This window comes from Canis aureus, chromosome 11 (assembly GCF_053574225.1).
Source record: "Canis aureus isolate CA01 chromosome 11, VMU_Caureus_v.1.0, whole genome shotgun sequence".
NCBI lineage: Eukaryota > Metazoa > Chordata > Mammalia > Carnivora > Canidae > Canis > Canis aureus.
Genome location: NC_135621.1, coordinates 9,234,093 through 9,259,990, shown reverse-complemented (window position 1 = coordinate 9,259,990; position 25,898 = coordinate 9,234,093). Strand labels below are relative to the sequence as shown.

Genomic DNA, 25,898 nt, shown 5'->3' with positions numbered 1-25,898 from the left:
TTTTCCTCTCCCCCCCCACCTTAAAAAATAATAATGTTCTATCCCTTGAATGATGGAAAATGGATAAGCAGATATTTTATACATAAATGATGAATCAGGTTTGCATTTGAAATTCTCATAAAAATAAGACATTAATTCAATAAAAACATTTTAGAATTTGTGACTTTTTTGTGATACTAATTCTATCATCATGTTGATCACTTTGGCCATTCTTGCTGATGCCTTCGTAAGTTTTAGGAAATCAAAAAAAAAAATCATCTCCTGAAGGTAGGTCAGATTTATCTTGGCTGACTGATCTCTTGTACTTTGAGATCCAGAATGATCATTCACACTGATGTAAGGAAATGTTACTGGGAAAAAGGAATGGACATCTTAACTCTCTCTACATTTTCAGGTAAACCTAAACCAACCAGTGAGAGATTAGCACTCATTTTGATTTTAAGGGTTTCCAAAGAGCCAAGTCTCCTTCAGAACTCATTTTATCTCTAACTTTTATCAACAGTAATTAAATCTGAATTCTTTAGTATCTCAAATTCTACAAAACTAATATGTGGCAACTTTTTGCCCTTCACATATTGTGAAGATAGGTACTAAAAAGCTAAATAACCAAGGAGTACCCCCAAATTAAAATTCTAGATTTAAAGTAAACATAAACATTTTTTTAAGTAGGTTCACATGAGGCTGAGGGGGCACCTGGGTGTCTCATTGGTTGAGCATCTGCCTTTGGCTCAGGTCATGATGCTGGGGTCCTGGGTTTGAGTCCCGCATTGGGCTCCACGTGAGGAGCCTGCTTCTCTCTCTGCTTATGTCTCTGCCTGTCTCTCTGTGTCTCTCATGAATAAATAAGTAAAAGTCCTAAAAAAAAAAAAAAAGACTTGAGCTGAGAGCGAGAGTTGGATGCTTAACTGACTGAGCCACCCAGGACCCCAGTAAATATAAACATTTAGAGAGGGGGGAAAAAGACAGCTTTTTTAAAACTAAAAGCAATGACAAAAGCAGTCAGAACAAGGACGTCTGGCTGGCTCAGTTGGTAGAGCAGGCAACTCTTGATCTCGGGGTCATGAATTCAAGCCCCATGCTGAGTACAGAGCTTACTTTAAAAAGCAAAAATAGGGGTGCCTGTGTGGTTCAGCCGGTTAACCTTACAACTCTTGATATCAGCTCAGGTCTTGATCTCAGGGTTGTGAGTTCAAGCCCCATGATGAGCTCCAGCAATGAGCCTACTTAAAAAAACAGATTGTAAAAAACAAAAATAGTGAGAAAAAGCACATACTTTTCCCCTGCCCACCCACCCACCATCCTGCTCTGATATTAAGGAATAAGACAGAGCTAAGTTTGTTTGGAGTTGTAAATCAGCAACATTTCAGAAATTCTTTCTGACCTCTTGGGCCACAACATAAAAGAAAAGATTATTTAGGGAACTTGCTGAACACTATCAACTCATTATTTTGGGGACCTAGAATGAATGAAAAATGGAAACACTAAAGATCTAAGGAAAAAATAACCTTATTAATAGGAGAATAGTTAATAAAACTTTTGTATAATCTCTATTACGGAATACTAGGTAATCATTAAAAAGATAAAAGTAAACCTAGATGCAGAGACATGGAAACTGCCCGTCAATCATATATTAAGTGAGGAAAAAAATTCCAGATTAATATATGTGATGTAATTTAGTTAGTATTAAATATATATTATAAAACATGTCACCTAATATGTATATATTATAGATGTATGTTATAATTAATATAGTTTTATATGCCTAAAAGGATATAAACTGAGCTGATAATAATATAGTAAGGTACTTTGTTGTTATTGTTATTTTTAATTCCAGTATAAGTAATATACAGTATCATATTAGTTTCGGGTGTATAGTGAGGTATTTTGACTAGTGGGATGAAGGGGAAGGGAGAGACAGAGAACTTTTATCTTTTAGTTTAGGCATTTTTGTACTGTTTGATTTTGATAGATGATTTTATTTTATAATGAGCAAATGTCATGTTTAACACTTTTTAAAAACTATATAAGGAAAAGAAACGCCCTGTGGTATTATTTACATAAACAAATCACATATATAGAAGGGATTAAAGAATGGATACATGGTATTCACTAAAAACAGGAGAAATTGATTTTCAGTAAACAAAAACTTTAACTTATTCCTGCTTTCCCTCCCTCTTTTAGAAAGCTACTCTTTTACAAGATCCCCTATATGTTAGTGAGCTCGGTTCTGCACCTGGAAGTCAGAAGCCATATAGGTAAGGAGCTATGACACGCCAGAGCCACATGGGGGCTGTTCTCTCCTCTTGCCTCTCGTAACTCCATGTGTTGCTGCCCATCACGTTTATACCTCTACGCAACTCTCTGCCCTGAATTTTAGGTCTGCAAACATACTGGACGGACATCACCTCTTAGAGGTCTTAAAGAACCTTCAAGTCAGCATATTCAAAACAGAACACAGCATCTTCCTTCTGCGACCTGACCTTCCTCTTGTGTTTCTTAACATGGGGCCTGTTGTCCTTGTCCCCACGTCACCTAAGCCAGAGTCCTGGATGTCATCTTTACCTCCTCTCTCGCTTCATAACCCCCCGGTGCCCCCGCCCCCATCCAGTCAATCACCGTGGGATTCATTTTTCTTCTCTAATGTATCTGGATAACATCTACTTCTTTCCACTGTCACATGCTCATTCCAATTACCTTTGTTCTGAGCTGCTATAGGATTTTCCTAGCTGGCCTCTGCCTCCACTCTTGACCCTGTCTAAACCATTCTCTGTAACAACAAAGAAATCTTTTGGAAGCACAAATCTGATCATGTAACTCCCTGCTTTAAAGCCTCTGAATGGCTCCCCATTGCCCTCAGGAGAAGGTCTAAACTCTACAACAGCTTATAAAGATATTCCTGATGTCTATTTTCATTTCTCCATCTTCAACTGTTGTGTCCCCTCATGTCCTTCCCTATGCTCCTGATCCAAATGATCTTGCAGTTCTCAGAAAGTGCACTGTTTTTTTGTTTTGTTTTGTTTTTTTCCCTCTATTCTGAAGCCTATTCTCTACTCTTCTTCTCCTTCATGAATGACTTCACCTTGTCAAGTCTTAGCTTACTATCCCTTTCCCTAAAAATTGTTCTCAAAAAAGCATTAAGAGGGGCCCCTCTGGGTCGCCTGGGTGGCTCAGTGGTTGAGCATCTGCCTTCGGCTCAGGGTGTGATCCCAGAGTTCCAGGATTGAGTCCCACGTCGGGGTCCCTGTGGGGAGCCTGCTTCTCCCTCTGCCTGTGTCTCTGCCCAACGCCCCCTTCCCCCCCGCCGTACCTCTCATGAATAAATAGAATCTTTAAAAAAAAAAAAGAGGGCCCCTTCATAACATCCTGTGCTTACCATCTTGTAGCTTTTAACAGTCTGTCTTATGATTGCTTGTTTGATTATGTGCTGCCCTATTATACACTATGCTCCTTAAGGGCTGGGACTGTACCTTGGTCACTGGCACATAGCAGGCTGCCTTTATAGAATGAATGAATAAATTGTTAAAACAATTAAACTTGAATCTGACTGAAAAGTGTGGGTATGCTAGCCTTGAAAATGAAGTCATGTCTTGTGTGACAACATGGATGAACATTTTTTTTTAATTTTTATTTATTTATGATAGTCACAGAGAGAGAGAGAGAGAGAGAGAGAGGCAGAGACATAGGCAGAGGGAGAAGCAGGCTCCATGCACTGAGAGCCCGACATGGGATTCGATCCGGGATCTCCAAGATCGCGCCCTGGGCCAAAGGCAGGCGCCAAACCGCTGCGCCACCCAGGGATCCCAACTTGGATGAACCTTAAAGAAATTATGCCAAGTGAAATAGGCCAGACATAAAAGGACAAATATTGTATAATTCCACTTATAAGAGGCATTGAGAATAGGTAAATTCATAGAAACAGAAAATAAAACAGAGGTTACTAGAGGCTGAGAGGAGAGGGGAATGGAGACCTACTGTTAATCAGATACGGTTTCTGTTTGGGAAGAAGAAAAAGGTCTGGAAATGGATAGTAGTGATGGTTGCACAACATTGTGAATGAACTTAATACCACTGAGTTGTATACCTAAAAATGGTTACAATGGTAAATTTTATATTATGTATATTTTCTTTCGATTTTAAAACAGGAGTGTGTGTGTGTGTGTGTGTGTGTGTGTGTAAGTAAGGGAATAGATAACACAAGATTGGCAAAATGTTAAAGATTTTTGGATGTAGGTGGTATATACATGAGGTTTATTTTCAATTTTTTCCTTTTTTGTGTATGTTTAAAAAAATTCCTTAATAAAAAATTTTAAAAGCTTAAGAGACATAATAAGCAAATATAATAAGTATCTTATTTATATTTTGTTTTTGTTTTTTAGATTTCATTTATTTATTTGACAGAGAGAGAGAGAGAGAGAGAGAGCACGCATGAGCAGGGGAAGGGGCAGAGGGAGAGGGAGAAGCAGGCTCTCTGCTGAGCAGGGAGGCCAACGCAGGGCTTAAGTCCAGGATCCCAAGACCATGAGCTGAGTGGGAAGGCAGATGCTTAACTGGCTAAGCCACCCAGGCACCCCTAATCTTGACTTAAAAAACAAAAGTAAAAAAGACATTTTTAACACAATAGAGGATATTTGAGTATGGATGGGATATTAGCCAATACCAGAGAAGTATTGATAATTTTATTGGATGTAATAATGATCATTTTGTAAGAAAATGTTTATTTTGAGATATGTTCTGAGGTATGTAGGGGTTAAATAACAATGTGATTTCTTTTTTCTTAAAGATGGTAATATAAATAGCTTAGAATTTCTACATATATTAAATAAATACTTTCTGTATGTTTTCATGTTTACTCTAAAAAGTTTCAGTTTTAACTTTAGTGCTTATTTAAAGTGAGTTTTAAACTAACTGGATAATAAAATAGGCTTTAACTTTGTATATGTGACTTGAAATTTATCCTTGGAGGTCAGAAAGGAGAGTTCTACTACTAGCTTGACTCAGGGAAAGCATATTTCTTGCATAGTTAATTCCTGAAGGCAACATATTTAAGATGCAGTGATTTAAAATGCACTGCGAGGAATGCAGTAATATGTACAAGATATACAAGGCAGGTCTTTGCCCGCAAGGGACCTTCAGTTTGTTTGTTTGTTTATTTACTTATTTATTTTCTTTTGGGGGGGACCTTCAGTTTAAAAGGAGTAAATACTGTTTGGGTTTTCAAATTAGAAGTCTGTCACCAATGTGAGTTCTGTAACCTCACATGCATGGATAGGGACCACTGTGATCATATACACAATGCTTCTGAGATAAGATATGATAAGCCTTTTCCAGCTGTAAAGCACTATATGAATGTATTATTTATATAAAATACCCAGAAAAATGAAAAAATACTGGAAAAATAGAGCTTATCATTAGATCCAGAATCCTTCTTGCCACACTATTTGGGTGAATTTGTTTCCTAGCTGATGAAAATATATCCATTAAAAATAACGTAAAACTTCCCCTTATTCCGAAATCGAATTATGAATGGAGTCTTCTGCCACTAGATTTTTTATTATTTAAATTAGCCAAATAAAGTTTATCATCTATGTAAAAATATTCTCTGAATAGTCAAAGAAACTGCAACTATATATGACTTCCATATAGAAATAAAGACTTTTTAAAAAAGATTTTATTTATTTATTCATGAGAGACACAGAGAGAGGCAGAGACACAGGCAGAGGGAGAAGCAGGCTCCATGCAGGGATCCTGACGTAGGACTCGATCCCAGGTCTCCAGGATCACGCCCTGGGCAGAAGACAGGCACTAAACCACTGAGCCACTGATCCTGAAATACAGACTCTTGAATCTAACTTGTATTTTTGATGTATGTGAGACCTCAACTTATGTGTGAATTGATTTTTATTTTTTTAGAAGATTCATTTATTTGAGAGAGAGAGAGAGAGGGAGAACACAAAGGGAGAGGGAGAAGCAGACTCTCCCCACTGAGCAGAGAGCCCAATACAAGGCTCTATCCCAGTACCCCAAGACCATGACCCGAGCCAAAGGCAGATGCTCAACTGACTGAGCCACCCAGGAGCCCGTAAATTGATTTTTAGTATAAAGAAATTAGTGTATTTTTTTCTTATGAAATTTTTAAAAAATTTATTTTAAAATTTTATTTTTAGTTTTTTTTTTTTTTAAAGAATTTATTTATTTATTCATGAGAGACACAGAGACAGAGGCAGAGATACAGGCAAAGGGAGAAGCAGGCTTCTTGCAGGGAGCCTGATGCAAGACTCAGTCCCAGGACCCCAGGCTCACGACCTGAGCCCAAGGTAGATGCTCAACTATGGAGTCACCTAGGTGCCCCTTTAATTTATTTTTAATTTTTTAAAAAAGATTTTATTTGAGAGAGAGAGCGAGCAGATGCAAGAGCAGAGGGAAGGGCAGAGGAAGGGCCAGAGCCCAGGCTCTTGCTGAGCTTGGAGCCTACCTCTGGGCTCCATCCCAGGACCCTGAGACCATGATCCAGGCCAAAGTCAGATGCTTAACTGCCTGAGCCACCCAGGTACCTGTTTTAATCTTTTTGAAAGAAAAGTTTGGTATTATAGTCTATTATCACAGGTGCCAAAAGATAAAAAATTGTTTCTATATAGATTGCAGCAAATTGCTGATTAATAGGAAAAATAGGAAAGTCAATTTGAAAGTAAATCTGCTGGTATTCTTTCTCAGCTTGTGCTTTTCTAAGCTCATCAGTTTCTGAAAACTACATTTCTGCTATTTTTGGAGTTCTCAGAGAATAGAGAAATTTTATAGTTATTTTTTAAGTGAAATGGGAATGTAATTAGCAGTGGATGTATAGGGATGTGGATCTCAAAGCTCATTCCTATTTTATTTAGAAGTCATTTATTAAATACTGTGTGCTACGCACATACTAAAGTATCAAAACAACGGGATAGGTACTATGATCCTCTCCATTTTACATTTGGGAAATCGAGGCACAGATAGACTAGGTAACTTGCCCATGGTAATTACTCAGCTGAATAGAGGCAGATCTAGAACTCTATAGCCTGTCTGATCCCCGTGTTTAATAATCATGTTTCTCTGCCTCTGTGACTCTTATCATGGAATTCTTAATGATCATTTCTCTTCCAGGGTCTCCAGTAGAAAAGAGACTCTTTTTCAGGAAGTCTTAATGTTTTTGTTAATAAGAGAGGCTCATTGATTGGATAGAGGAGAACATCTTAGATTTTTTTAGATAAAGGGGTAGGTAGTGGGCAAGAGCCAAGATTCCAGATACTAGTATTGGGATAAATGGTCGGTATCAAGGTTTATGGAGTACGTAGCAAGAATATTTTTGATTCAAGTTGGAAATTCTAGGAAGTTTCCATCAACCTACACAAAACATGAGATATCTCTCCTATCATTACTTCACACCCTTTTTTCTTTCTATTTTTTTAACGTAGGCTCCATGCCTAATGTGGGGCTTGAACTCATGACTCTGAGATCAAGAATCACATATTCTATCAACTGAGACAGCCAGGGGCCCCTGCACCCTGCTTACAGGTTACTTAACCTTTCTAATATCCTATAAATGCAACAGTAATTCCCAGCTCTGCCCCCTTAGTGGGACTGAATGAGCCAGTCCATGAAAAGTACGCAGGACAAGCACACAAATCACAACAATGGGGCAAAAGAGGATTAGCGTGATATATAAGAAGTGTGGAAAAAGTGCTACAGTAGAGGTTCCCCATTCATGGAGGAATTAGGAAAAGCTTTAAGGGGAAAGTATTTCTCTTTTCAGCAAAGCTAGCTTTTCCTGAACTGTGGAACACACACGGGTCAGTGAGAAGGGATGAATACATTTGGTACTCTGACATGGCAGGAAATAACTTTGACTTCCATAGTGGAAAAGTAATTCCTTTTCCAACTAGTCCAATCTCATTAGGGAGAACCTCTCAGCTTGGTGCCAAAAGTGGCAGCTCTCTAACACATGCTCAGCTGCCTTTTTGTCAAAGAGAGAGCAGGCCTCAGGCTTAGAATGTGGTGCATCAACTTAGAATTGTGTTGCTTCCATGCCATTTTTATAATTATCTGCTATTTATGGCACATGATACTGGTTCCCGGGGCACCTGGATGGCTCAGTTGGTTAAGTGTCTGACTCTTGGTTTCAGCTCAGGTCACATGATCTCAGGGTCCTGGGATCACTGGTCAGTTCCAGTTGGCTTGAGACTCTCTCCCTCTCCATTTGCCTCTCCTCACTGCTTGTGTGTATGCTTGCTCTCTCTCTCTTAAGTAAAATCTTAGATAAATAAACTACTCTATGCACACACAAAAAGTGAGTTAAAGAAAATATATTAAGCAAATAGTATTACATATGGTCCCTGCAGTATGGTAAATGGTATGTGAACAAACTCTGAGCTAGGCTATGAAAGAGGGACAAGTTTCCTAGAGACACTGAGAGAATTCCTGATATGGTGGATACAGCTTGAGTAAAGGGGCATGGGGGAAAATACGTCTGGAGAGTAATAAACAGTTCAATCTGGGGAAAGCAAGGTTCATTACTAATGAGTAGTAAAGCTAGAAGCACAAAATATATTAAAATTCCATTAGTAATAAAGTTTTACAACTTGTCAAAATCATTGATATTTCTCAACTGCTATTTCTTATCATTTTTTTACATGGAAGTTTTTTCTTGTGTTTCCGTAGATCTGAGGAGAAAATTAAGCACTTCAGTCAACTTAAATCTGAACTTTTTCTTAAAGACAATACTTTGCAGAAGATACTTTGTTTAATTACGGAACTCAAAGTAGCAGCCCAGAAAAACTTCATTCTAAAACGACTGTTCTGGCAAGTAGGTGGTTTGTTTTACTTTTAATCTTTGAAACTTGTTCCACCTGTTTACCAAATGCAGCATAATCAGGCATAAAGTAAAATACAAATAAATGTCTTGTATTCAGAGGCTGTATTTTATTTTAGAGAGAGAGGGCATGAGTAGAGCGGGAGTGCGCAGAGGGAGAGGGAGAGAGAATCCATTAGCAGACTCCATGCTGAGCGTGAAGCCAGAAGTCAAAATCAAAAGTCAGACTCTCAAAAAACAAAAACAAAACAAAACAAAACAAAAAAACAAAAACAAAAAAAAAAACAAAAGTCAGAATCTCAAAAGACTGAGCCACTGAGGCACCCTGATGGAAGATATATTTTAAAATGTTGACTAAATTTAATGCAATCCTGACTCAGTACTTGAAATGTTGTGATGTAATCAATAACGTGTATGTGTGTGTTGGAGGGGAGGTGAGCAAAGAGGAGAATGGTAGCAAAAAGATAGTACCTTACATGAGTTGGGTTTCAAGTCAGAGAGAGATGATTGGAGGGGAAGCTTCTGGCATGCAAGATGTATGAGTACAGTGAGATGAAAAAGTAGATTTCAAGAAGATTTAGCTTCAGGTATCCCTACAATAAAAATAAAATGGAAAAAAATTATTTTTGAGTGTAGGACTGTTATTTTTAAAAAGGTGATTCTTGGGGAGTCAAAGCAACCTAGCTCTCTTACTCAGCAAGTTACAGACTTACTCTGTAAGACTACGTAGTTTCAGGTGAAGGTGAAGGTATTCAGAAGCCCCAGTGAGTACTGGTGTGGAGCTAATGAGGCTTAAGGGAGGAGGGGAGCTCATGATGATGGCTATGCATCGTATCCTAATTCTGGCCAGTGGTCTCATGGATGGCAACATTTTATTGAGCAGCTGTAAAGTGCACAGGTTCCTCAAACATACAAGACAGTCCTGGCCACTTCTTAGGATTCTAAGTGCTTCACATGTAGGATGACCAACCATCTGGGTTTGCCCAGACTTGGGTGACCAATTGTCCCAGTTTCACTAGGACTGAAGAAATTTGCAGGATATGGGACTATCAGTAGAAAAACTAGGACTATCCCAAGTAAACTGGGATGGCGGAGCACCCTAATTAGAGGGCATATTAGCTACATAGAATAGTATGTTAAATGTCCCATAACACTGTCACAGGTAATGATGATGTTGTGCTACATAGCCTAAAAATGGAAATGGAGTTCATGTGGAAAGACTAAGGAAATTGGTATTATACCCCACCCACATATTCTTCTCTGGTCCATCCCACACTTGGTATCAGTTTAATCTGTAACTGATTGTATGATCTTGCTGGCTTTCCCTACTAAGTACAAACACTTTGGCTTTAGCATTTAAGGCTCTCCACCAATGACCTCTGTCACAGATTCCAAATCTGGACAGGCATAGCCTTTATTTTAGCAAGGTGGGTTTTCAGGAAGGGGCCAACATCTATATAGGGCAGGCACAGGATGAACTAATCCAGCTGTAGATGCTTCCAGGGAAGGCACCGTCCTCAAGGCTGAGAGTGATCCCTACATCATATACAAAATGAAAGATCAGGGCATTCCAGCATGTGGGTGGATTTCACCCAAACGTCTGCACAAACCTTTGGTACCGGGAAGATCTGATTGTTTAGTTTGGCAATAGGGCCTTCATGGAATGTGGAGTTGAGAAGGTGACCAGGATATAAAGGTTGTCAAGAGTAAATCCAGTAGCAGAGAGAAGACTGGCAAGGGACTTAGCACAGGGCCCAGAGAAGTCTACTTAGATAACATGGGACACAATCATGGGGTTGGATTTAAAGCAGGTGGTGAGGTAGGAGCACTGAGGTACCTCCTACAGGTTAGACTAGGAAGAAGGGTGTTAGTGTTGAATACTAGAGTATTGGTCTGGAGGCCATTTAAGCGTCTCCAATCTTAAAATGGGCCCGATGCAAGTAGCCTTGGCTGTGGAGCAAAAGAAAGATGTAGAGAAAGAGAATGAAGCTAGACCTAACCACTCAACCCCACACACTTCATTGTTTTCACCTCTTTCCTCAAGAAGCTCCAGCCACGTGGATGACTCAAACACCCTGTCCTTTCCAGCCCCTCATTGTTTTCCACTGCTGTTCCCTATCTCTAGGCTGTTTCTTCTTCCATTTTCTCCTGTTAAAATCCTACCCATTCATCATGGCTCAGATAAAATACTGTTCATTTTTAAAAAATTAAGATTGTATTTATTTTTTTGAGAGAGGCAGAGAGAGCAACAGAGATAGCAAGAAAGATCATGAGCAGGGAGGAAAGGGAGAAGCAGACTCCCCACTGAGCAGGGAGCCCAATGCAGGACTTGATCCCAGGACCCTGGATCATGACCTGAGCCAAAGGCAGACGCTCAACCACTGAGCCACCCAGGCTCCCCTATCTTAACCATTTTTAAATATATGGTCCAATGGTATTAAGACGGTACATTATATTGTTGTGCACCCATCTCCAGAACTCTTTTCATCTTGCAAAACTGAAACTATACTCATTAAATAATAATTCCCCATTCACGTCTTCCCCCAGCCCCTGGCAATACCATTCTTCTTTCTGCTTCTATGAGTTTAACTTCTCTAAATATCTCATGTAAGTGGGATCACCCAGTGATTTTTATTACTGGCTTATTTCACTTAGCATGTCTTCCAGATTTATCAATGTTGTAGCATGTGCCAAAATTTGCTTTCTTTTTAAGGCTGAATAATATTCCATTGTATGTATATACCACATTTTGCTTATCCCATTCTCCACTGATGGATACTTGCATTGCTTCCACATTTAAGCTATTGTGCATATTACCATTTTGAATATGGGTGTGTAAATATGAGACCTTGCTTTCAGTTCTTTTGGCAGTGTACCCAGAAGTGGGATTGCTGAATCATATGGTAATTTTCTTATTTTTTGAGGAACCACCATGCTGTTTTCCACAGTGGCAGTACCATCGTACATCCCCACCAACAGTGCATACAGGTTCTAGTTTTCTCACATCCTTGTCAACACTTGTTTTCTCATTTTTTGAGTTTTGACTTGCCTTTCCCTAATGATTAGTGATTAGTGATGTTGAGTATTTTTTCATGTGCTTATTGGCATATGTACATCTTCTTTGGAGAAATTACTGGGATATAACTTACATATAATAAAATGTACTCACTTTTAGGGTTCAGTTTAAAGAGTTTTGGCAAACGTATATACCTATAGAACCATCACCCCAATCAAGATTTAGAATCCTTCTATCACCCCAAAGGGCTACCTCAGACTCTTTGGCAGGCCGTTTCCTCCCATCCCTGGCCCCAGGCAATTTTTGTGCTTTCTGTCACTGTAGATTAGTTTTACCCGTCCTAGAATTCCACTTACCCAGAACTGTACACCATGTACTCTTTTGTGTTGGCTTCTTTTGGCATAATAGTTTAGAGATTTCTCCATGTTGTTGCAGTTTGGTGGAAGATATTTTACGAGTGGGAGATCACCATAGTAACTCATAAATTTATTAAGCACTTAGGATGAGCTGAGCATCATTCAGGCTTTACAAATGCTATCTTATTTAACCCCATCAGGTGACATTAACTCCATTTTAGACATAAATTGAGTCACAGAGTATGTAAGTAATTTGCCAGATATCATATAGCTAATCAGTGGCAGAGCTTGGATGTGAACTCAAAGAGCCTGGCACCAGGGTTAGTGTATAAAGCCACCACACTGTGCTTACTTACCAGAAGCCTGGATGAACGGCAGCTCTTCTGAGAGGGCCTGAATATCCTGCTCCTTCTCCTCTCTCCACTTGCCATCCTTACCCTCTTCTCCAGCCATATCACTTACGTAAAGGTACACAGAATACCTCTCTAAACAAAGAGTTTAATTTGTGACTAGTAAACAAAAGTCCTGAGGAAAAAATGAATAAGAGAGGAAAAGAAAAAAGACGCAATTACATATTTCTCATTAGTGCCAACTTGCCTGATTTCATGGGCCAGTGCTTATTTCATGCTCGATTTATCTCATGAGACTGCACAGAAGCCCGGAAAAACTGCTTCCTGCACTCTTAAGTTAGTGTTTATTTTGTCATTAGAGATGGCAATCCACATTACCACTGTATTAAGAGAATTATTAGTATCATTCTTCACTATCTTCATTAGGCCATACCAGTACTGTGCATTTGCTTTTAGGTTAGCAAACATTCAAAAAGTGTTTTTCTAGCCATTATTCATTGTATCCTCACAAAGGCCAAGGTACTTTGGAAAGCCAGGAGTTATAGTAGACTCCATTTAACATATGATTCCCAGGTAACTGAATGACAATGCCTTGACCGTAGAACCTGCCCTATAAGGTATCTCTCTGCCTCACTCCCCCCCCCCCCGCCCCCCCGCTTTAGCTCTGGCTCTGTTCACCAGGACAGTGGTCTCCTGGATATAAGTAAAAGTGTTTTCAATTTGGGTTATGCTAATAGTAATGAGAGATACTATAATTCAGTTTATCCCCAGACAATAAATAATTTATTCATATTTTTATTACGTAAAGATAGAGTTTTACCAACTGATACCTAATTACCATCTTCTTTCCTGCTTGCTTTCACAGACCAGTGATCTTTTCTATTTCCTAGTGAATAAACTTCATGAATACTTGCCAGAGTCCAAGGATAAGAGCACACTTCAAAATAAGAGCCAAAGGGCTGATGAGCTGGTGTAAGTACTAACTGGATAATCATAGATTTTTCTTCCCCTAGGGTGTTAAAGATAAATGGAAGGCAGTGGACAAAATATATATCGTATTAATGATTAATGGTGCTGCAAGTTTTGCTTCACATAGATTTTTAAAAAGAGCATTCATTTTGTTCTACTTTTGGGGGGAAGGGAAAGGGAGAGCTGAAATCTGGAGTCAGACACTTAATCAACTGAGCCACCCAGGCAACCCTGTTCTACTTTTTAAAGAAAGGCTACGTAAGAAACTAGTAATATTCGTTGTTCCAAAAGGGAACAAAAATGGGTGTCTGAAGGAAAGACACCTTTCACTGTATTCCCTTTTTTACCTTTGAAATTTTGAGCCAAATATTACCTACTTGAAAAAGATAAAATTATTAAAAATAATTTTAAAATAGTGTCTGATTATCAAAAAAATTAAGGACAAAAAAACAATATGAAAATGACTTCTAATCCTGACATTCAGCTATTAACTAATTCATTCAACAAATATTGTTGAGTGTTTACTACGTAGCTATCACAGTGTAGGCAGGCACTCGATGTTGACAATTTAATATACAGAATTTCCTTTCCATATATTTTTGTATATAGGTATCTGAGAGCATTTCTATCAAGGATTACTAATTTTGTGAAATTCTGAACTTGTAATGCAATCATGCCACTTCCATGCTTTTTTCTTTGTTTTCTAGAGCATGCATTGAAATTATACAGACTCTGGGACTGATGTTCAGAGAAACAGAAACTGAGTCATCGCGCCTGAACACATTGGCAGCTAAGAAGTAAGGTCTTCTAGAAGACATTGGGACCTTGTAGTTGCAACCCAAGACTACTCTACTGAGTGTCTTCCAAAACTCATAGCTCTCTTACTTCTCTGTTCAATCCCCCTGGAAATATCTTAAACTCTTTCTCTCCACTTCCTTCTGGATGAGCAGATTGATTGGCACATAGTGAGTTCTGTCTCTCGGGATTTTTAAGGGCACAAAGATCGTCTTAGCATGTTATCTTCTGTCATTGTCTGGTGAACTTGAAAAGCACCAAATGCCCCATAAGACATTAAAAGCCAGGGTTCTCTACTAGAATTTTACAGAGTACTCTTATACCCACATAACAGAAAGTTTACATTGCAAAGGCAGGAATATAGTAGTTTCATTTAATATATAATTGTGTGACTTTGAACTGAATGCTAGTGGGGGGTTTATCAACATATAAAGTAAGCTGCTATAATAAAGATATGCAAAAATATATGGCCTACAGAAGATAGAAATTTACATCTTTTTTACATACTTGTCCAGAGTAGATAGCCACGCTTTCTTCCACAAAATCAGCCAGAGACCTAGGTTCCTTCCCTTTTGTTGCTCTGACATCTTTTACTATGCTATCCCTTCCCCATGGTTGAAGCAGACTGACCTTTGTGACTTCATTAAATCCTGTGGGATGCAGGAAGAGAAGGAGAAGGAAGCAAATTTTCTTTTTAAGAGAGGCATGTAAGACTTTTCTGCTCATATTCCTTTGATGAGAACTTTAGGCGTATGCCCATATATAGCTGCAAGAGAAGTTAAATGTGTCTGTAGTTGCATGGCTCTATACCTAGCTAAACTTTAGATGGTGATAGGAACACCTGTTACTAAAAGGAAGAATGAAAGAATGTATAGTAGGAGGACAATAGCATTCTTTGCCACAGGAAGTATGTGTTTGCATATTTTACATGAACTTTTTATATGATTTATGGACTATGAATTACATCCTGGGCCAGTGTTCTGACTATAATCTTAATCTCCACCCCCCCCCCCACCATTTATCTAAAATTTCTGTATTAGGGGCACCTGGGTGGCTCAGTCAATTAAGCAGCTGCCTTCAGGTCATGTCATGATCCCAGGATTCTGGGACTAAGCCCCGTGTTGGGCTCCCTGCTCACAGGAGAGCCCGCTTCTCTCTTTCTCTCTGTTGCTCCCCTTACTTATGCTCTCTTTCTTTCTCTCTGTCAAATAAATAAATAAAATCTTTTAAAAAAGAAAATAAATTTTCTGTATTAAAGGTGGAAGGAAAATGAAGGCCATAGGCTCTAAAACATTTGAGCTTGGGAGAAGAATAAGAACTTTTAGTAATGTTTGTCCTGGCTTTTTATTAGAGAACTTTACAAGTGAATTTCAATGATAATTGCTATGTGCCAGGGACTATGGGCATACTATGCTATATACCAGGAGGGTCAGACATTTCTATAAAGGGCCACAAACATTTTTGACTTTTCAGGCCATATAGTCTCTGTTGCAGCTACTCAACTTTGCCACTGCAGCATAAAAACAGTCACAGACAATTTATAAATCAATGGGCACAGCTCTGTTCCAACAAAGCTTTATTTATAAAAACGGACTCTGGGCTATTTGGCCTACAGGCCATAGTTTGTTGACCTCTGCTTTACAGCAAACAAGGAAGATACACTCTATTATTTCTCTGAATACTTTTTTCTTTTTTAAATATTTTATTTTTTTAAAGTAATCTCAACACCCAGAGTGGGATTTGAACTTATAACCCTGCAATCAAGAGTTGCGTGCTCTACCGACTGAGCCAGCCAGATGCCTCCTCTGTATACTTCTTTATGCAGTTGATAGTACTATTTCCTCAATCTCCACGACAGAAATTCAAGATTACGTCTTATATTTCTATCTTACTATACTGAATTAATGCTGAATCATATTACCCTTTTTGTCTACCATTAAGTCCCTACCTCTCTCTATCTGAGCTGAGAAACCACCATTCTTACTAAACTCTGCTGTTTTAATTATTCTGTCTTAACTTGGTTTGGCCACAACAGCTCTATGATAGCCTCTTTCCTTCCTGATATGACTAGCTCTTTTCATATATTTCTTTTTTTTTTTTTTAATTTTTTATTTATTTATGATAGTCACAGAGAGAGAGAGAGAGAGAGGCAGAGACACAGGCAGAGGGAGAAGCAGGCTCCATGCACTGGGAGCCCGATGTGGGATTCGATCCCGGGTCTCCAGGATCGCGCCCTAGGCCGAAGGCAGGCGCCAAACCGCTGCGCCACCTAGGGATCCCTCTTTTCATATATTTCTTTTTTTTCTTTTTTTTTTTTTTTATTTATTTATGATAGGCACACAGTGAGAGAGAGAGAGGCAGAGACACAGGCAGAGGGAGAAGCAGGCTCCATGCACCGGGAGCCCGATGTGGGATTCGATCCCGGGTCTCCAGGATCGCGCCCTGGGCCAAAGGCAGGCGCCAAACCGCTGCGCCACCCAGGGATCCCTCTTTTCATATATTTCAATGCATATGTTATATTGCTGTAATAGAGTCTGGTTGTAATATATTCAGCCAATTTTGATATGCATAGTGTCATGTTACCCGTAGCCTTAACTAGCTCAGTTAATGTCTAATATAACTGCATTAGTCTTCTATTACCCTGTAACAAATTACTACAAACTCAGGGGCTTAAAACAATACAAATTGTTTATCCCACAGTTTCTGTGGATCAGGCAATCTGGGCATAGCTCAGTTGGATCATCTTGCTCTGGTTATCACAAATGGCAGTCAAGGTGTCGACTGAATTTGTGTCTCATCTGAGGCTTGAGGGTCATCTTTCAAGCTCATTTGGTTTTTTTTTTGTTTTTTTTTTGGCAGAATTAATTTCTTCATAGCTATAAACTCATGATAGCCTGCTTTTTGGCAGGAGACTATCTCTGAGCTCAGAAAAGGCCTAAGCATTCTTTGAAGAGCTCAATTGGATAATCAGGCTCACCCAGGATAATCTCCCTTTGATTAACTCAAAAGTCAACAAATTAGGAACGTTAATTATATATGCAAAATCTCCTTACCTTTCTCATCTAACATAACATGATCACGAAAGTAATAGCCTCATATATTCACAGGTCCTGCTCATACTTAAAGGAAAGGGATTATATAGGGTATATATACCAGGGGGCAAAAATCTTGGGGCCATATTAGAATTCTGCATATCAAAATAACAAAGACCGAGTTATGAGACCATGAGTTTGCCTTTCAAAGTCTCTATATATTAGAAAATATTTTGCAATGCATTCAAAATTCTCCCATTGGAAATGACAATCTAAACAATGAAAGTATCAAAACTGTTGACACTATTTTTAAAGGCTGTGATGTCAATCCTATACTAAGTCTTTTATTTTGGGGATGAAACTACTATTTTGATTAAAATTTCTTCTATTATTGACCTAGTGGATTTTAAATAGCGTTGGCAGAAGGAGTAGATTTAAAATTAAATTCCATGTGAGCAAATAAAAAAGCATTTAATCATTTCAGCATTTCCCTCTTTTTTCATAAGTAGAGATTTTATTAGCTCAGCTCAGTTCACTGTGTTCTTCCTGAAATGTGCCATAAACCCATTCATATTTTAATACTCATATGGTTGAATTCATGTATCATCACAGCAAGTGTCCCAGAATTTGAAAGTTCCTTCCCTTAACTCTGGATTATATGATACTCTGCAAAGAAGCTGTTGCTGAAAATAAAGGACCTTAATTAAATAGAACAGTAGTAAATGGAATGTCATTTCAAACTTAGTATCAGGAAAAGCTTCTAAATGGAATGTTTTGTTGATTTTGGAAGGGTCTTTTTTTATTTTTTATTTTTTATTTTTATTTATTTATGATAGTCACAGAGAGAGAGAGAGAGAGAGAGAGAGAGAGGCAGAGACACAGGCAGAGGGAGAAGCAGGCTCCATGCACCGGGAGCCCGATGTGGGATTCGATCCCGGGTCTCCAGGATCACACCCCAGGCTGAAGCTGGCGCTAAACCGCTGCGCCACCCAGGGATCCCTGGAAGGGTCTTTTAAAATAAGATTGGCTATTTTAAAGTAGCCTGAATAAAACATTAACAAATATCGTGTAGGACATATCCTGCTTTTTTGAGAAGTGTGATGACATGACTCTTCTTTTGCAGATATGAGAACTGACTTGCTTTTTCAGTTGGAGAAAGGAAGGGATTTTATTTTTATTAAAATTTTGGTTAATCATGAACTTTCAAAAAAATTTTATTTATTTATTTATTTATTTATTTATTTATTTATTTATTAAATCATTAACTTCTAATCATGGTAATGATTTAAGTGATTGTAAAAAGATTAGGAAGCCTCAATTATTGCTAAATAGGGATTGTTTGTAGTTTCTTTTATTCCATTATGAAGAGGATGCTAATGGTTATAGAGGATTTATATATAGTCCTATCTATAAATTCTTTTACTATTCCCATCTGTCAAAGCTACTCTGATACTATCTTTGGTTAGGCAACGGATTTTCCTAGTGGTCCGCCTTCAGCTCCTTTACAACTATACATAGATTGCATGACAAATATGAAGATGGTGTTGCCAAACCCCATTCCTCAGGATCCTTAATTTGGAGTGTGATTTTTTTCTCTTTATTTTCAAGTAATAGGGTATATTATTCCAACATATAGTAACAATTTAAATGAGTTATTAGTGTAGGTTAATGGGTAGTACACTGGTTTTGAAAGCAAAAGACTTAAAAAGTAATATTAGTTTTATTAACTAATAGCTAGTAGTCTTCAGTGGAACAGTAAACCTCTCAAATGCTTTGTTAAAAATGAGTTCCATTCTTTTTTTTTTTCTTTTTTGCACTGCTGTTGAGAATATAAATTGGTGCAACCACTCTGGAAAACAGTATGGAGGTTCTTCAAAAAACTAAAAATATAAGTATCATATCCAGTAATTCTATTTCTGGATAGTCATCCAAAGAAAATAAAAACACTAATCTAAAAAATTACATGCAGTCCTATGTTTACTGCAACATTATTTACAATAGCCAAGATATGGAAGCCACCTAAATATCCACTGATAGATGAATGGATAAAAAAGATATTGTGTATATACACAATAGAATATTACTTAGCTATAAAATAGAATAAAATCTTGCTATTTGTGACAATATGGATGGGCTTAGAGGGTATTATCCTAAGAGAAGTAAGTCAAAGACAAATACCATATGATTTCACTTATATGTGGAATCTAAAAAACAAAGCAAAAAAATAACAACAAAAGGAGAAACTGACTCATAAATACGGAGAACAAACAAGTGATTGCCAAATGGCAGGGGGATGAGGGGATGGGAAAAATAGGTAAAAGGGGATTAAGAGGTACAAATTTCCAATTATAAAATAGGAAAGTCATGGGGATGAAAAGTATGGGATAGGGAATATAGTTAATCATGTAATAGCTTTGTATGGTGACAGATGGTAACTATACTTATCGTGGTAAGCATTTGATAATGCATATAATTGTTGAATAACTATCTTATACACCTGAAACTAGTATGTCAACTATATTTCAATTAAAAAATTTAAAAAAGCATTTTAGGAAATGCTTCATACAAAAGTTTCTTTGTCCTGGAGATATACAGTGCATGCGAGCATATTAAAGCTTCTGAGAAGTCTAATAGTATAGATATCTCATGAATTTGGTTTAACTAAGTATTTCCTCTATCTCTTTCAATCACAATCTATTTTGACTATAATACTGCCTGGAATTAGTAGCCCATAAAAAGCCCTTTGGGGGAAAAAAGAGCCTTGAAATCACCCAAATTTCCGTTAAGTCCAGACTTACCAAGCTTTCTAAGCTATGTGAACTTGTAGAGCTATACTTGCTTTGAGGGGTGCCTGGTTGGCTCAGTCTGTTAAATGACTGACTCTTGATTTTGGCTCAGGTCATGATTTCAGGGTCATGAGATTGAGCCCCTTGTCAGGCTATGTGCTGGGTGTGGAGCTTGCTTAAGATTCTTTCTGTCCCTCTGCCCCTCCCACTCCTGCTCTCATGCTTTCACACACTCTTAAAAAAACAAAACAACTTGCTTTGAATCAAAAGATCAAGAAATCGTATTTTTCACTTAAATGTCTTATCACTACTTAGTTAATTGTTTGCATGTCCAGGAATTCAAAAATTCAGTCAAGAATAGTTTGCAGTGGTTTATACTTGTATTATTCAATGTCTGCAAACTTGGCTTTATTGTTTTCAAACTTTATTCATTAATTGCCTTTTATTTATTTTTTTTTTAGGGGAATATTGTTTAATCTTCTGGTAATTTTAATTAGTGAACCTCAGATTCCAAAATCTTGTCCTGTGTTTGATATCCAGTTGGTGGCTGATTCAACTTTAGTTGAGATGTCTTTTGATGCTGAGGTGAGATGAGAATTTTGTGGTAGACTAAATATAACATATAAGGGTACCCTGGCTTCCTGTTTTCTAATGTGGACCATGACATTGTAGAATACAGAAATATAATTAAATCGAAGAGTAAATTTTGCCATTAACCTCAAAACTTAGATACCCATTATCAATATTCATACATCCATTTTAGGGACACCTGGGTGGCTCAGTGGTTGAGTGTCTCCCGGACTCCTGGGATCAATTCCTGCATTGGGCTCCTTGCGTGGAGCCTGCTTCTCCCTCTGCCCATGTCTCTGCCTCTCTGTCTCTCATGAATAAATAAAATCTTTAAAACTAATAATAATAATATATACATTTTATATGTTTTAAACTATGAATACTAAGGAAAATGATTAGTATTCAGTATGCATTAAATAAATCTGTTTATGTCTCTATACAAAATATTTATGTGTATGTAATTCTACATTAGGAGTCTAATAGTAAAAAACACTGTCTTTAAGAGATTTTAGGGTTAACTCTCTTGCAGTTTACCATCCCTTTTATATATCTAAGTAGTGCAAACTCAGTGAGAATTATTTTTTTTCCTAAGGTTTTACTAATACATTAGAAATATCAGACTACCGAAAAAGCACATATTCTGAGAATAAATCAGCTTATTAGTTTATTTTGAGCAGAACAACACAGAATTCTTTTAAAGGATGGGATATGATTAAATAGTTCTTTTAAAAATTTTTTTGATTAGATACTTCTTAAACATACAATTAGCATTATGTTTTAGAAAACTCTTAAATTTATTCATTCATTTAATAATATTTATTGTAACTCTATTATGAGCTAAACAGTATGGTAGGCAGTGGGGTCCAAACAAGAAGCAAAACAGACACAACCTCTGCCCTCATCGGTTTATAGTTTGGTTAGAGAGACAGGTCTTAATTAAACATAAAATGAATATGAGAATATAATAGAATATTATAGATATTCACAAATATAATATTCATACATATGAATATTAGAGAAATATATAAAAATTCATATTCATTCTGGTTAGAGATGTTAAACATAACACAAATATTCATACATATGAATATTATAGAAATAGTAATTTCTATATATTCAAATATACGAGTATTATAGATTACATGGAGTATCTATGATACCATTTTCAACAGTGGAGTAAGTAGATTAGGGATTAAAGAGTGGGATGGAAGTAAAACTCAGGCCGGGCTAAGAAGCTAGTGCTGTAGTCCAGGTGAGAAGTGATATAGGCCAGAGTGAAGCTCTCCACCCCCGAAACAAGGCTAGGCTTTCTTTGTAGAGCCCTCCTAACTTCCTATACTCTTCTTTCACAGCTCTTGTCTCAGTTAGCAACCATGCATGTAATTACTGGATTGCTAGATTGTTGTTTGTGCTCCAGTATCTTCCATGAGGTCATGGTCCATGTCTCTGTTGATCTCTACTGAATCCTCAACACTTAGCACAGTGTCTGATGCATATTTGTTGAATACATAAATGAAGAAAAGGGAGAGTAGTTGTAAAGAGGATAGATTCCAGAAATTTTTAGGAAATTGCATTGATATGTTGATGTGAAAATAAATTGTGAAGACTAGATGACATTTAGATTCTGGCCTGGTATCAGGTAAGAATTATAGCAAGAAGAGTAGGCTCAAAAGGGAAACAACGAGCTTGGTTTTGGATTAGTTGACTTGACTACCTATGGTATTTCCATATAAAAATAGGTCACGGGCAGAATAGATAAGTCTGAGTTTCCTGGTTTTGGATGTGGTGATTTTGGCACCTGGACTATTAGTGAAGCCATGAGCAGATCATATACATTTTAGTTCCAAGATCCAACAGAGTGGGAGTTTTCAAACTAGAGCTCTTTGAAAAGAATACTATCAGGGAAAGTGAGTGGGCCGGCAGCAACGCCCACAAACATAGTATCTCATGCACCAAGTGACCAAGTGGAGTATGGGCTAGAAGACTTACTTGAGACCAGAAGACAGCCTCACTAACTGGAGTTCTTGAGAGAGACAGAGAGAGACAGAGAGAGAGACAGAGAGAGAGAGAGAGAGAGAGAAAAGAAAATCTCTAAGCCCTATATTTACCCATGTTACAGAGGCAGTTGTAGTTCACGTTGGGCATAAGCCTAAATTAAATTTCCCAGAGAATTGCCCACCTTAAATTCTAGGGAGATATTTCAATACTCTTGAAAGGATGTACAGTTCTTGATCTGAATGATTTTGTAAATCAGTTTTTTTGTGCTTTTTTTGTGCAAATCAGTATTCTATGGGCCATTGTATCTTTTTTCCCTGACCCACTTTCTTAGACATTATTCAATGAGTAGTCTTTTTATGAAAGCCGTTTTTGGTTTTGTTTTGTTTTTTTGTTTTTTTTTTTTTTTGAGAACGATTGAATCAAACAGAACAGGAAAACTGACCACACTCATTATATTTTCAGTTAACCAAAAATTCTTTTATAAGTCATAAGGAGAAATGACTATTATTTTTGGCCCTGACAATGATATCTTATTTAAAATTCTAGTTACAGAAGCTTATTGTGGAATATACAGATACAGCTACGGCACTTTTATATGAAATACTTCTTGTCTTTCAGCAGGTATATTTTATTATACATATTATACTGTGTAATTTTTTTATATATCACATGACTATTACATATCTATGATAATATATATGATTAATAATATACATTTACTATACTTGTGTTAGAGATGATCTCCAAAATTGGCTGACTTAAATGATACTACATTTGCTCTTAAGTACTTGTCCAGTTTATTTTCCTAAATACTGAATTACTTTTAATTTTTTTCTAAATACTGATTATAAAGATTTCATTAATTAAGATAAATTATATTTGAGAATGAATATCCTTTCATGCACAACTTGAACTTCATGAACATAACTTATTTCCTTGAGTCTTTTAGGGAAATCTTGGATTGGGATCAACAAAGTTTGCTATTAGCTGGATGATGTCCTTCCTACAAAGTCATCCTTCCGTAGTAAGTACCAAGAAGCAAAAACAAAACCACCACTCACAGCTAAATAAACAGGTGCTCTTCTGCTTAATAAAACACAAATTTTCTCTATAAGGAGTCACATTTATAAAACAGAAGCAAAAGGTAAATCTGATCATTTTATCATTTGGTTTAAAAAAAGGCATTTTGATATTTGGGGCCTGAGTGCTTAAGGTACTGAAATGAAAATTAAAAAAAAATTTACTTTATCTATCTATCTATCTATCTATCTATCTATCTATCTATCTATCTATGTATCTGCCTATCATCTATTTATTTTGAGAGAGAGAAGAGCATTAGCAGGGGAAGAGGGGAGAGAGAGGGAGAGAGAGAGAGAGAGAGAATCTTAGGGAAGCTCCATACTTAGTACAGAGCCTGATGCAGTGCTCAGTCTCATGTCCCTAAGATCACCACATAAGCTGAAATCAAGAGTCAGATGCTTAACCTACTGAGCCACCCAGGTACCCCCTGAAATGATATCTTAAATGTGATCCTTATTTCATGAAAAACCCTAAAATACATTCTGTAGGAAACAATAATATTAAAATATTGGTTGTATAAGTAAGTGAAAAAATGAACATTTGTCTTTTTTTTTTTTTTTGTCTTTTTTTTTTTTAAAGGTTTATTTATTTGAGAGGAAGAGAGAGTGCAAGAGAATGAGTGAGAATGAGCAGGGGGCAGGGCAGAGGAGAGGAAGAGATTCTTCAAGGAGACTCCCCACTGAGCAGGGAGCCCTGAAGATGTGGGGTTGAATCACAGGATTCTGAGATCATGACCTGAGCTGAAATCAACTGCAGACTGTTTAACCGACTGAGCAACCCAGGTGCCCCTGAACATTTATCTTAAACAGGGAGTATGGATTGGGGAGTATGAATTAACACTTGGGATCATCAGAGCTCTCTGTCCTGGCAACTGCCATCCTAGTCCATAGTACCACTGTCTCCCTTCTTGACATTACAGTCACGTCTACATGGTCTGTCCCTATCTTCCCACCAGACCAAAGGGATTAAAAAATCTGTCATGCCTTGCTTTAAATCTCTCATAAAAAAGAGATGGCCTACAAGGCTCATCTAGTCTCTCACTTTCCCAGCTATATAACCCAACACCTCCAACTCCATTGCAGGACTTTTACCAGTCCTTCTGTCTGTCTGAAATGCTTTTCCCTCTTTTTCTACATTAACTCCTACTAATCCTAATCTTCAGTGCCCCTTCCTGAGATAGGGTAGGGGGATGATATTCTCACCTCTGACTAGATCACATTCCCCATTATTGGCACACAGTCATAGCTTAGTGTCTTCGTCCTTCCCTCCATAGGACTTGTTACTGTTGCAGTTTGCATTTGTTGGTGTTACTATTCAGTTCTTTTCTGTGGCAGCCATTAGTGCCGCATATATTCTGGTTCTCCCTGGTTCCAGGCACATGGTAGGATTGTACTTTACTCCTCACTTGAAATTAGGTCTCTGTTCTTGCTTTCATCAACAGAATGTGAGCATAAGCAGCCTGTGTCACTTCTTGCCAGAAGGTTTTAGAGCGAGTGCATGCTTCTCTGCATCCTCTTGTCCTCCTGGTAGGGTAAGTGACAGCATTTCATACAGTCCTGAGTGACTACAATGAAGAGAACACCCTGTCAACCCATAAGGGACAAACAATGTGAGCAAGTAGTAAACCTTTGTTGTGTTAAGCAAAGCATCAACATTTTGTGAAGTTTGTTACCAAACTTCTATATATTCAAATATATAGTCAGTCAAGACTGACACAGTATTGGGGTGCCTGGGTGGCTCAGTGGTTAAGTGCCTGCCTTCAACTCTGGGAGTGACCCTGGAGTCCCAGGATCGAGTCCCACGTCGGGCTCCCTGCATGGAGCCTGCTTCTCCCTCTGCCTATGTCTCTGCCTCTCTCTGTTATCTCTTAGGAATAAATAAATAAAATCTTAAAAAAAGAAAAAAAGATTGACACAATATCATTCTCCCCCAACAGACTCTAAGTGCCATGAATGTGGAAGCTATGCCTGTTGTGGTAGGCAGATATTCAATAAAACATCTGCTGAATTAATTCCCTAAAAGTTTTATTCCTTAATGTCTTATCATCTCCCCAAACTTAATTTTCCTTTATTCATTGATGTATTCATGCATTTGATCAAAATACATT

General features: G+C 37.7%; 1 protein-coding gene and 1 long non-coding RNA gene across 47 annotated transcripts in view; one reads left to right on the top strand and one right to left on the bottom strand.

Moving 5' to 3' along the window:
* The window catches only part of LOC144323332 (uncharacterized), a 119,260-nt gene that overhangs the window by 61,757 nt on the left and 31,605 nt on the right, over positions 1–25,898 (bottom strand). For 5 of the 18 annotated variants that reach the window (XR_013388744.1, XR_013388737.1, XR_013388753.1 and 2 more), the window contains 3 exons: positions 24,994–25,355; positions 14,956–15,091; positions 12,568–12,736 (listed from right to left, as the gene is read on the bottom strand). This is a non-coding gene — a long non-coding RNA (uncharacterized LOC144323332). Of the gene's footprint in view, positions 1–9,310; positions 9,433–12,567; positions 12,737–14,832; positions 15,092–24,993; positions 25,375–25,898 lie in introns of all 18 variants that reach the window. The other 13 variants (XR_013388745.1, XR_013388740.1, XR_013388742.1 and 10 more) reach the window with 9 other exon arrangements.
* C11H12orf56 (chromosome 11 C12orf56 homolog) overlaps positions 1–25,898 on the top strand; it is a 112,707-nt gene that overhangs the window by 58,356 nt on the left and 28,453 nt on the right. For 14 of the 29 annotated variants that reach the window (XM_077913671.1, XM_077913676.1, XM_077913661.1 and 11 more), the window contains 7 exons: positions 2,182–2,255; positions 8,689–8,833; positions 13,427–13,533; positions 14,238–14,327; positions 20,605–20,728; positions 23,258–23,332; positions 23,661–23,735. In XM_077913671.1, the coding sequence (XP_077769797.1) occupies positions 2,182–2,255; positions 8,689–8,833; positions 13,427–13,533; positions 14,238–14,327; positions 20,605–20,728; positions 23,258–23,332; positions 23,661–23,735 (690 nt within the window). Of the gene's footprint in view, positions 1–2,181; positions 2,256–8,688; positions 8,834–13,426; positions 13,534–14,237; positions 14,328–20,604; positions 20,729–23,257; positions 23,333–23,652; positions 23,736–24,370; positions 25,698–25,727; positions 25,818–25,898 lie in introns of those variants that run through there. The other 15 variants (XM_077913683.1, XM_077913685.1, XM_077913684.1 and 12 more) reach the window with 6 other exon arrangements.